This window comes from Mastigoproctus giganteus, chromosome 5, assembly GCF_048544385.1.
Source record: "Mastigoproctus giganteus isolate SK-2022 chromosome 5, ASM4854438v1, whole genome shotgun sequence".
Taxonomy (NCBI): Eukaryota; Metazoa; Arthropoda; class Arachnida; order Uropygi; family Thelyphonidae; genus Mastigoproctus; species Mastigoproctus giganteus.
Window position 1 is genome coordinate 204,727,724 of NC_143579.1, and position 13,036 is coordinate 204,740,759.

A 13,036-nucleotide genomic window follows, 5' to 3' on the forward strand; every position below is an offset into this window, starting at 1 on the left:
AAGGTTTTTGCAGTACTTTGATCCAAGCCCGAGGCGGGAATCGAACCCGCGACCTTTGGGTTGCCAGGCAGGTACTTTACCCACTCGGCTAGCCCGGTCGGCTTCTAAAGTTATTTCTTAACTTTAAATTTTTTAAATTAAGAAATAATCTAAACTGCTAGTTGGCAGCCTTTAATATTCAGGTTATTGCAAACATAAAGTTAAATAAAATTTAAATTTCTCTGATACAATTATTATCTGTGCATATATATATATACAAAGGGTACTAGGAAAGTTTTGCAATACAGCTTTGTTTATTTAATTTTTTCAAAGTAATTTCCTCTACATTCAATACACCTCTCCATCCTCCGAAACCAATCTTTAAACCAGTTCTGCCAAGTTTCACTAGGGAGTAAAGCACACTCGTTGTCCCAAGCCCGTAGAAGGTCCTCATCACTGGAAAACCGCCTCCCTTTTAGCTTCATTTTCACATGCGGGAACAGTGCAAAGTCGCAGGGAGCAAGGTCTGGACTGTAGGGAGGGTGCTCGAGAAGTTTCAGTCCTGTCGTGGTCAAATATTCGGTGCAGGCTTTGGCGCGGTAAGCTGGAGCATTATCGTGATGGAGGTACCAGGTGTCCATTCTTGACTTTGGCCACAGGTTCTTCATAGATCCAATGACTTTAGGCAGGCATTGTTCAGTATACCACTTAGCTGTGACTGTCTTCTGCCTGTCCAAAACGACACGTTCCACAGTTCCACTCGATTTGAAAAATACAGCTATCATTTTCTTCTTTACAGATCGGGATTTTCTGACAATTACGGGTGTGTCGTTATCATCAAAGACCCAAACGTTGTTTTGAGCCTTGGTCGGCAGATCATAATAGTACAGCCAAGTCTCGTCACCTGTCACGATATTGTTCACATACCGAGATTGTCCCTTATCAAACTTTTTTAACATCTCCCGGCACCAAGTCACACGTTGTGTCATCTGCTCTTCAGTCAGTTGATGCGGCACCCAGAGAGAACAAAGTTTCTTCACGTGCAAATGATCTTGCAGAATCGAATGAATTGCTGGTGCATTTAGGCCCAAAGTATCCTCTATCTGTTGGTAGGTCACTCGCCTGTTTTCGTCAAGCATTTTCCTCACAGCAGTAACGTTTTCCTCCGTAACTGACGTTCGTGGCCTTCCCGGCCTCTCAGAATCCTCCAGAGTGAAAATTCCCCTTTGGAATTCTCTATACCACCTGAATATCGTTGTACGATGTGGACAATCATCTAGTGCAAGAGTCATTTCTTCTAAGCACTGGTCTATGGTTAAACCACGCACGAAATTATACCGCAAAACTGTCCTTATCTCATTTCGTGACCACGATGCCATCGCAAGCACTTTACACTCTCACTACTAATGAATAACTGAGCCCATCGACTTGGCGCGGCGGCTACTATGCACGTATGAACATGTCTCAACATGCAGCAACAAGCAGCTTCCTGTGATTCATTGTTGCGTCATATTGCAAAACGTTCCTAGTACCCTTTGTATTTTGTAATTGGGAAACTATTAGGAAATATAGAATATCTAAACTTAAAATCTTAAAATAACTAAAATTTTTAAGATTAAAAATAAAATTTATTAATTTGTTTTGACCTCATATTTTGTTCATTTGAGGAGCATACTTCTTGGTTTCATTTTATTCTTTGATCTTCCTGTCTGAGGAAGTAATTTGTTACATTTTGCCTTAACAGTCACCATCTGTTTCAGGTGACCTGAAGATTAGAGCTGAAGGATGTGAGTACCAAGGTTACCTTTTACTTTTTATATAAAAAATACTAATACTATATGCATGTATATAATGCACTTCGCTTTAAAATAATTAAGTTCACAATCCTTTGAATGTCTTTAAAGTCTTAGTCTCTGAATACTTTAAATAAAAGATTAGAACAACATCAACAAAAAATATCTGAAAATTCTCTTTTTTTATTTTAAGGCTGCTTTAAACAATGGTGTAAAGTTACTGATAGATGCAGAATACACATACATGAATCCTGGAATCAGCCTTCTTACACTCTCCATGATGGGTGTGTTTAATCAAACCACATCTTTGATATATAACACATACCAGTGTTATCTAAAGGTACAGTAAGAGTTCATATTATGTGGTTCATTATAGATTTCTGGACTAGTGTGACTTAAACTTAGTTTTGGATATAAATGACATCTGATTTTACACAGAGGCAATTAGAAATCAGGTGTCATTTATATCTGAAACTAATTGCTCTTTTTATTATATTTTTAATGGTCATAAATTTATGAGCATAGATACAGATATTTAATCTGTATGTTCATTAAATATTAACTCCTCTATAGCAAACCTTTAGAACAGTACTGAATAACCTGTGATCTGTAGGCTACATGCAGCCTTCTTGGACTATCTGATGCAACCCATGATTGAATTCCACTAATTAAAAATATTAACTATGATTTAAAGGAAATTAAATACACTGTTACACCACTTGATAGGGTTTTAAATAAACATTTAAATGTTTAATGAAGTGAATCACATCAATTTACACTTATTACATCAATTGGCAACATTTCAAGACTCAACTGAGCCCCATCATCAGGCTTCTAGGAGAAGTTAGAACATGAAGGAAATCAAATTAGCAATTGTAGGGGTTACAAGAAGATTGCATTATGAAGTTATACATTAATGAATTTTAATACAATATTGGCATTAAGTTAATATAAATAACTTTAAATTAAATTCTTTGCAAAATTCCAAAGAATATTTTATGAGAAGTTGTCCATATTTCCGATAAAATATTCTTTGTAATTTTGTAAAGAATTTAAATAAAGTAATTTATCTTAACTTAATGGTAATATTATATTAACATTCATTAATGTAACTTTATAATGCAACAGTGTTGAGTGCCTACAATTGGTAATTAAATTTTTTCATGTTTTAACTCCTCTTATAGGCCTGATTAGTATTAGCTGGCCAAAAAAAAAAAAAAAAAAAAAAAAGTAGTAGTAGATAAGAAAATATGAATTATGCACTTCCCTCCTCATGTAGGTAACTATCCAGTTGACTTTTGAATTTCTTAAAACTGTCAGCTTCACCTACCTGCAGAGGCAACTTGAAATTACTAATAACAGTGAAAATTTCTGCCTTCATTCATTTTACTAACCCCTCTCAGAGCATTATAAACCTCTATCCCCATAAGATCGCTCTTTTTCCAATTCTATGTGAGTTACTATGCATCTTATTAAATTTATAGCTATTACAATATTTAACACAATTAAAATTTATTGTTTAAAAAACCATATTATCTGTGTTCTATTTGATTTGAATCCTCAATTTTTTCTTAAAATTTTCTCATATTTTTGTCACTTTTGATCCAATATTATCTAATACCATCAAAATTAATATATGTTACTGGATTGCGAATAAATATGCTTGTTTTTATGACCTAAGACTTGAAAATGTTAACATATATTCCATAATTTTGATTTTTCGCTCATTTGGACTATCCCTTCCCCATTCCCAGTATAATATAAATTTTTCCCTCTGTGTAGTTAATACCTTTTTTTTTTTTTTTTTTTTTTATTACATATAACAGGAATTGCTCCTAATAGTATTAATATTTTGTTTCAGAATACCACAGAAAACATTAAATTTGAAATGTCAGTAGCAGATAAACTTGGGGTATGCTTTGCTGCTAAAATTGTCCGAGGAGCTTACATGAATCAGGAAAGAAAAAGAGCTGATGATCTTGGTTATCCTGATCCAATCTGTGAAAATTATCAGGCAACCAATGAAAATTATAATATGTAAGTGTTCATATAATTGCCCATTAACTATTGAAATTATTTAAAGTAATTGTACGTAATTTTTAAATAATAATTGTTTATGGACTGATTTTAATTACAGTACTTTTAACTGTTATATGGTGTTATTCAGAGAGACTGTAGTTGATTTCTTTTGATAAGAAAAAAAAATGCAGATATGCAATTTTTTTCAATATTTTAAGTATTTCATACGAGGCCCTTAGACAGCAATGGCATATACACCAAAATCAAGTTTTGAGAAAAATGGGTTTAAAGTTTTTCAGTGTTGTAGCTCTTATTTTCTCTTGAATTATGGAATATGTTTAAGTGTTTTTAGGTCTCAAATGTAGAAAATTTCATTACATTTAAGATGTTATGTGTGCAAATATATAATTATACAAGTATGTATATACACCATCAAATGTTGTGAGCTGTGTTAAAGTATAGTATATCCTGCTCCAATGCAAATTAGTAAATAATAAGAATGATTGAAAATAATAATAGTAGATAAAAATAAAGGTTTTACTCACATTCTATGGTAACTGGTTGCCTTGACAGATAGATTAATAATCAAACAGTTTGTCAGCATCTTCCTCATTACAACTGCTACTTGTGTATCCTCTTGGCCAGCAATAATGATATTGAAGTACCTACAAATAGTTCTGAGTTATGTTTTGTCTGCACTCCATACTATTTGGAAAAATAAAGAAATAGATTAAGCTCATTGAAAACCATATGATACAAACAACGGTCACTGCTTTCTTTTGTTTGAAAATTTGAGTTACAGTTTTTTTTTAATTTAATTTTTATATGAAAGCTTATATTTGTTGCATATACTTCCAGTAATTAATAATGCTCACATGGTTTTTATGAGAAATAATGCTCATTTTGATTTCTGTACATTTAGCTTACAAACTTTTGGTTGTGTACTAAAAGTTTGTAAGTCAATTTGTAATCAGCCTCTTCATAAGTTTCCTGCATTTCCTCAATTGGTTACCCCTCTCTCCCTCTGTGAGGATAACCAATGAGCAGAGTTTTAAAATATACTATGAATAAAATTAAAATGAGAATTTTTTTTTTTTTTACAATACCTGGTACTTTATTTTTCAAAAAAAAGCTCCACCATAGTTTATTATTTACCCCATTTGTATACCAGATTTTTTGTATGTTACTCATGAGAGTTCTTTGGTTTCTTTTAACACCAGAACAAGCTCACAAATGTGTGAGCTTGTTCTGAATGTGCATCATCCTCTAGAGTTTTTTCCTTCATGGTCTATTTGTTCACTCATATTGACGTGATATACAGTTGTCAACATATACCTTTTCCATATGCCAATGAATTTCTGCTGGAGAGATGCCTTGCACTGTAAGAAACTGAATTGTGCTCTTGGAAACATAATTTTTACATTTAGAAATTAATATTGTTTTAATTTAAGTCACTCATGCATATTATCATGCTATACTATAAAAAGAACCAAGGATAGACTATTTTTTATGGAGACTCATCCTCCTTTTATTATATTAACGAAAAAAAGTAATTCAAGTTTAATTAAAATTTTAATAAGCATGGTCTCAGAGTTAAATTAAAACTCTTCTCTAAATTCTTCCTAATTAGGGTACTGAATATGATGTTAAAGAAAGTCCAGACTAGATATCCAAGGTACAGCATAGTTGTGGCTAGTCATAATGAAGAGAGTATAAAGTTTGCTACACAAAGGTAAATAAAATTCAACTTTTGCCTACCATTCCATTTTGTTTATTTAAAATTTAAACAAATATTATTTTGTTGTTTTTAAGAAGATACATATCATTTAAAATTTTTATCATATAACTACTTTTATCATTTCACTTATAACTATACTTCACGACAGCATCGTGAGTCAGCGTTAGCTTCTGTGGGAGAGGTGAAGTTCAGTTGTGTCGCTACGCAAGACAATATAGTTAGAAGAGCTTTTGTATCTGCTGAATAAACAATACCATACTCATAAATATTTGATCAGATAAAACCTTATCTATACCAAATCATATGAAAAGTTTTGCATATAGCATGAATAAAAATTATAAAAATGATCAATGTATAACAAGCTTCTGTGCAATCTTCACAAGGCAACTAGTTCCTCAAATCACAATGTGTTCAAAGTTTTCACTAAAGATGCTAAATTATTGCATCAAGCAAAGTAAATTAGACAATATACAAGTTTGTGCAAATGCAGCATATTAGTATGTAGCAATTCTTAAAAAAGCTAAAAATGGCATTGTTTTAGTTATATCTCATGTTGTTACGAGTTGCCATGATATTGCACTACTTCGAATAAGTAATGATTCACCAATGGAGAAGACTGTTGTTACTTATTCTCAGCGGATACCACCACCCAGATGGCACTGTTTCAGGACTATATGGCCCTTCTTCAGTGGGTGGATATTGCATGACATGGCAACTCATGAAAGTATTCACAATATGAAATATAACTAAAATGATGCCGTTTTTAGCTTTTTTAAGAATTGCTATGTACTAATATGCCGCATTTACACAAACTTGTACGTTGTTTAATTCTTTCGCAGTCTGAGGCTTAAGCCCTTAAATTGCTCTAGTATAATTCACTTTATACACCATCAGGCATCTCTCATATTGTGGAGTTATACTTCATAATTGTTTTGTCATCATTGCATCACCAGTGTACCTACTCACCCACTGAAGAAGGGCCAAATAGTCCTGAAACGGCACCAGGGGGAGCCTGATGATGTCCGGAGTTTCCAAGAATAGGTAACAGTCTTCCCTACTGAGGAAGTGCCTATTCGAGGAGTTTGAGTTTTTGAGTGGGGTGAGTTGAAGGAGTTACTGTCCCTTTTATTCTTCTACGCTTTTCCTTTTCCACTCCTACTATTACTTTCCCTCTTTTCCTTTTTTGCTTTTCTAAATCTAATAGGGACAAGTGGATAGGAGTTATTATCCCACACATATACAAAATAGCCCTGAAACGGTGCCGTCTGGGTGGTGGTATCTGCTGTGAATAAGTAACAACATTCTTCATTGGTGAAGTGTTACTTATTCCAAGTAGTGCAACATCGTGGCAACTCATTGTGAAGGTATTCACAATTGAGATATAACTAAAATGATGCCGTTTTTAACTTTTTTAAGAATTGCTGCATTTGCACAAACTTGTACATTGTCTAATTCTTTCGCAGCCTGAGGCTTAAGCCCTTGAAGTGCTCTAGTCAAAGTAAATTATCAACATTTATTTAAAAGTTAGTGAACTTAAAGTCCACAATTGTTTTGGACTAATATGCTTTACCTACACTATGGTGGTATTACAGATACAGCCCCTGTCAGTATGAGCATGACAGTACTCCATTTCACATGGACTGGCTTGTGTAAAATAATGTCAAAGTTGGACAGTCTGGCCAAGAGCCTGGACCTGAACCACATTGAACACCTGTTGGATGAATAGGAGCACTGGGCTACAGCAAAAACAGTTTTCTTCCAAACTGGCTGTGGCATCTGTAGGAGAAATGGAGTCAAATACCATCTGACACTTACTGGAAGTTTGTAGAAAGTACACCCATACAGGTTGAGGTGATTATACCGTGAATAATCTTTAATATGCTATGATAAAAGTACCACTAATTGAGATGTGGCATATCACATCATTTACAATCTCATAGTAATTTAAAAATTTTGTATTGGGGGGAACTATTACTGGAAAATCTGTAAACGTGGCTTCTTTATATGTCAGGTTACTTTATTATCAGTCACATATTATCTACACAAAACATTTTTTAATTGTTGTTTGTCTAACTACAATCATTAACCTTAACAAAGTCATCCTAAGGATAATGTTATTATTGTTCAGAAAACTTTTTAATCATTTGCTCAGAATTTGCAGATTTTTAATAATTTGCTCAGAAAACTTTTTAATCCCTTTATTACTTTTGTTAGATTGTACTAATTTTGTACAAGTAATATGCTCAGAAGCCTTTTTTAATCACTTTATTAATTTGCTAGATTATTTTTAGTTGCTAGCTTAAAGCTATAAAATCAATAATTGTTTTTTAATTTTTATAACTTAGAATGAAGGAACTGAATATAGATAAGCAAAATGGTGGTGTATACTTTGGCCAGCTCTATGGCATGTGTGATCAGATAACTACTCCCCTTGGTAAGTACACTGGTGCTATAGAGTAGAGATTTAAAAAAAAAAATGGTGTAATAATTAACTTTTACAGTTGCTAGTGTTAAATACCCATGAAAGTAATAGTAAATGGCGATACTTAACCCTTAACTAGTACAGTGCAATTTTTGTTCCATTAGTAATATGGCAGTCTTACACACCATTAATTTTTTACACCTGGCTTACAGGTTTTATTAAATGTTTTGGTACAACAGGAATATATTTTCAACCGAAAAAAAACTCGAAGTTAATAGCTTTGTAGAAAACTATTCTGTTTTTCTTTTATTTCATTTTACAGAAAGTGTTATGTGAAACATGATAAAAAATAACCATTTTGTTAATTATTACACAGTTAACAAAAATGTTACGTAAGTACCATGAGTCTGTCAGATCACAAGCAGAATTTAAAAATTAATTACACAAAAGCATAACATATCAGCAAGTTATAAATTTGTAAGAATATTGTTGAACAAATGGTGGAATGTTAGCTAAAATGCTCATGACCGTTAACATTATTTCGTCAGTAAAGTAAAACTAACACACTCAGGAAATTTAAATGTCTTGCAGTTTGATGGACTATGCTATACTATTTAAAGATTAAGGATGATACACTACATTTTATAAAATTTAATCCATAATTATTCAAATCTTCATAAAAGTAGCTAGTTAGAGCATGCATTTTTGTGAAAGGGCCAGTAAATGAAAATATTTAGTATATTTTTCCTGCTGGTAATGCTGTATTGGTGATGTGATACAAGTCTCTGAGAGCAATTGGTGTAACCTATAATGACTTCTGAGGTTGATACCTTTGCTGTAGAGATTTTGAAATTTTTATAATAATATTTTACAATAATAATAATAATAATAATATGCTTTCAGTGAAATTTTGCAAGGAAAACATTGTAAAGGATTTCAGTTGGCTAAAAGAATTTATTTCTCAATTCAGATCAGTATATCAGAATTTTAAGTAATTTCTTTAAGGAAATTATTGGAGAGTGCAAATTTTTTTGTATATCATAATGTAATAAGAGCAGAAGTTATTTTCACTAGCATATATTCATCATGAATAGAAACAAAACAAAATTGCCCAACCAGATAAAGCTTTTTCTGCTTGAACATTGGTATCAAAATGAAAAATTGGATGTCTTTTTAACCTATCTGCAAAGAAAAGTGTTTGAATTTCCAGTAGAGAAATTTCCGTTAACTGTTGAGCAAACAGGAAAAATCTATTAAAAATTAAAGATCGAAATTAACCATTTAAAAAGTTAAAAATGATCCCATCTCCCAAGTATATATTTATGTTTACTTATTTTATCAATGATTACTTATGTGAAAATCAAGCTCCTGTACGTATAGTGAGGATCAAACACCTGTCTTGGGGGGAATGGATTACTGCATATCACTGCTTGAATACACTAGTATATAACATGCATATCCATTTTTTGCTTTTAGTTTTCAAAAAAGAAATGAGTGAATCATTCTGTTTTGGACACTGTTTGATAATTCAACAATTAAATTCTACTAGAATCATTTTTTATGCTGCATAACGTTATTTCAGATGAATTCCTATGAGATAATTAAACATTCCTTTCTATTTATACAGTAGGTCCCACCAAATTACATGATTAATTCATTCTGAAGGTTTCCATGTAATTTGGAAATTTGCAAGTCCAATAGTGCATAAATATGATATATTTCTTGACATATACATTCGTTTTAATGGATAGTCAAAACTCAAAAACTAATTTTTATAACACTATAAATAGTAAATTATATAATAAATAATATAATGTATTATACAGGGTGTTTCAAAAATGATGGTCAATAATTTAAAGGTGAAAAGTACAAACTAAAATAAGCAAAGAAGTCCCAGTGAACATTGGGCCGCATATGAACCATTTTCGAGATAATGCACATTTTCTATTAAGATCCACCACTGACTATGGGGAGCACTAGTTTAGCAAAAAACTGTGAATCCTTTGCTAAGGGTGGTTTTATTAAACATAAGATAATACATTTTTAATTTTTGCTTTCAACACCACAGGATTTTACAGATGTTACACATTGCAGGATGTTCTTTCTAACACCCTTTTCTCAACATCAGGTGTGATGATTCTGGGCCCACCTTCTCGTACTTCATGTGTGAAGTGCCCATGTTCTATAAGGGTTGATGTAGACTGATGAATGTGCACCTGTTGAGCTGCCTTTGGCAGGAAAATGCTTCTTGGTACAAACGTGCAGCTTCGAGTGCACTGCCATTGGCTTTACCATACGTGAAGCATGTCCGCATACTCTTCTTTGCTGTAACCTCTTTCCATGTTGACTATCCTTTGACAAATACTAGTATGCCTGCTACATCTCAGAGCATTGAGAGAGGGGAAAAGGAGAGAATGAGCATAACCTAACCTAAACAAACAAGTCAGTGGCGGATCCCAACTCTGTACAGTTCACCTTGTCAGTGGTGGATCCCAGCTAGAAATGTGCAATATCTCAAAAATGATTCACTTAAGGACCCATGTTTACTAGGCTTTTTTTGCATATTGTTGTTTGTACAATTCACCTTTAAATTATTGACCATCACTTTTGAAACACCCTGTATAATAATAATAAATTATAAATTAAAAGTATATTGTAATATATAAACTGTGTATATCCAGTAATAATGACCACAAAAATTGAAGCTCCTAAACCATTAAAGGGACTTGCTGTATATTAAATGTCAATCTTTCTTTGGATAATACAAAGGGTGTTTTTTTTATTCCAGAAACATTATTTTCAATCGTAGTTAGAATCTAGTCATATATCTAGAAAGTAGTTAGATATATGAATAAGGATTTATTACCTTACTGTATATATCTAGCTGATTTATGCAGAATATCATATGTAAGTTAAAGTAATGTAAGTTATGTAAGTTAAAGTAAAGAATATCATATGTAAGTTAATGTAAGTTAAAGTAATGATAGTTATAAACATGAAAATTTTCATTCCATATGACTATGAAAGAAACTTGGAAAAATGTTTAAACCAAATTTTAATTTTAATATATTTTTTTTTTCTTCCAGCAAATGCATGTTATTCTGTTTATAAATGTATTCCCTATGGTCCACTAGAAGAGGCCCTTCCATATTTGTCACGCCGAGCTGCTGAAAACTTCTCTGCTCTTAGTGGAACTCGCAAAGAACAAGAACTGCTCTGGAAGGAACTGAAATTGCGGATGGGAAGATCACTCAGATGTTCCTCACTTACTTATAGGCCCACTACCTCCTGAAGTTTTTGGCAAATATAAAGATACACATAAATTAAATACAAGAATACAATAAGTGAACGTATGATAAAAGCAATAATTCTGCAATAATATTTGAATACACAGGAGAATGTCTGTTCAGCAAATTGAGACAACCCTATAAATTTAGCTCTTACATAACAACAACGCCCACATACTGACCAAGTTATTAGAATTCTTTCCCGCGGGATGAAATGCATACATTGCAGCATAGATTCGGCCAGCATTTGGAGTGTCATGATGAATGTTACCATTCATGTTGTAATATAGCTGTTAGTTTTGATGTGGGTAAAAGATTTTGCAACTGGCTACTATATTCAAGGACAGTCTATAAATTCTATGAGGAAACAGTGATTCAGTGGTAGGTATCGTATCATAGGATGGTCTTTGAACATTTATGAATGTATCTGTTATCTGGAAGGCGAGATATGATATACATGCAGATTTTCCACAATACTGATGTATTCTGGGATTTTGACGTGCAGAAAGAACAGTGAGACTAAACCATGTCGTGAGAATGTTACCCACTAGCTGACACTGTAAATGTGATCTATTGCATGTGAAGGGCTACTAGCTGCTACCTTTTTTACAGGAAAGTAGAGGACCTATCATGCACCAGCACCTTTTTCCAGTTGCCTACAATTGGTTTAGCCCTGCATCACAGTAGTCTTTTGATATGTGTATTGAAGCAATGAGAGGGTTGTAGATAGGAAAAGTATGGTTCTACTGGATATAAGGATGCCTTTGCTGCAGATGAAAGTAGTAATCCATTGTAAGAGTTAAAGACATTCTACATACCAGAATGTCTTTTACTTTTACAGTCCTGGGTAATGCTATATATCCAGATGGCTGTGTGCCAATGGCTAATCCTGTCTCGAACCTTCCCAAACTGCATGCACTTCAGTCTGTTGATCTTTCTGTTAAGCGATGTCGTAGCAGTACATCTAAGCAGTATGAACAACTGCATCATGAGTCATCATTCCTGTTTGGCATATTATAATGGTGTCTACTGTGACAGAGGTCCGATGTTTTTACCATTATGTATATATGAGAAAATTTAAAACTACACTTTTATAACTTATGTACTCTTATTTAAGACAGTATTTAAACTTTTATAAGAACACCGACAATAGATTTTATAATTCTTTGAATACAAATGTGTACCACATTGTTTATCAGTACATTTACACTTAATCTTCTATTGCATGTTAGTTTTTTGTCAGTTTTTTTTTCTTTAAAAAACATGCAGATAATTTTTATACACTATTTACTTATATAAATTATATATTTTATTGGTACATTAGTTTTTTTTACCTTTCTTGTTTTCTCATTACTAAATAATCATGTTATAATACTTAATTTCTGAGGATTGAGAGGTGAATTACCTCAGCTGGGTAGTGCCAGGTTAACCATCCTGAAATAACTTGAAAGGTCTGTCCAAGAAATGGCATTAAACTTTGTTGTAATTAAACCCCAGCTGAATTGGAGTAATTTCTTTAAAAGTACTGCATATTTTTGTTAAAATGAGAACAGATCCTTCATCAAGCCCAGTTTTAATGTGATGTTCTAAAGTCTTTTCAATTTCAGAAAATGTTAACTGTTTATGTTTTTATATCATTTCAGTTATGTATATAATTTCATTTTTTATTTTGTATTGTTAAATAAAAATGATGACTTTTGTCACATTTTTGATGTGCATTTTATCCTCCGTATCTCTTAAAAATTGAATGTGATTGCTATTTACAAATTACACAATTACCAATTCAAGAACAGAATAT

At 32.5% G+C, this 13,036-nt stretch overlaps 1 protein-coding gene across 1 annotated transcript in view; it reads left to right on the plus strand.

The window, feature by feature from the left end:
- Positions 1-12,803, plus strand: part of LOC150086024 (hydroxyproline dehydrogenase-like) — a 34,308-nt gene extending 21,505 nt beyond the window's left edge. Inside the window, exons 6-10 of the mRNA XM_090374339.1 lie at positions 1,966-2,112; positions 3,634-3,809; positions 5,422-5,523; positions 7,875-7,963; positions 11,038-12,803. Of these exons, the coding sequence (XP_090230465.1) occupies positions 1,966-2,112; positions 3,634-3,809; positions 5,422-5,523; positions 7,875-7,963; positions 11,038-11,243 (720 nt within the window). The 3' untranslated portion in view covers positions 11,244-12,803. The remainder of the gene's footprint in view (positions 1-1,965; positions 2,113-3,633; positions 3,810-5,421; positions 5,524-7,874; positions 7,964-11,037) is intronic.
- Positions 12,804-13,036: the final 233 nt, after the last annotated feature.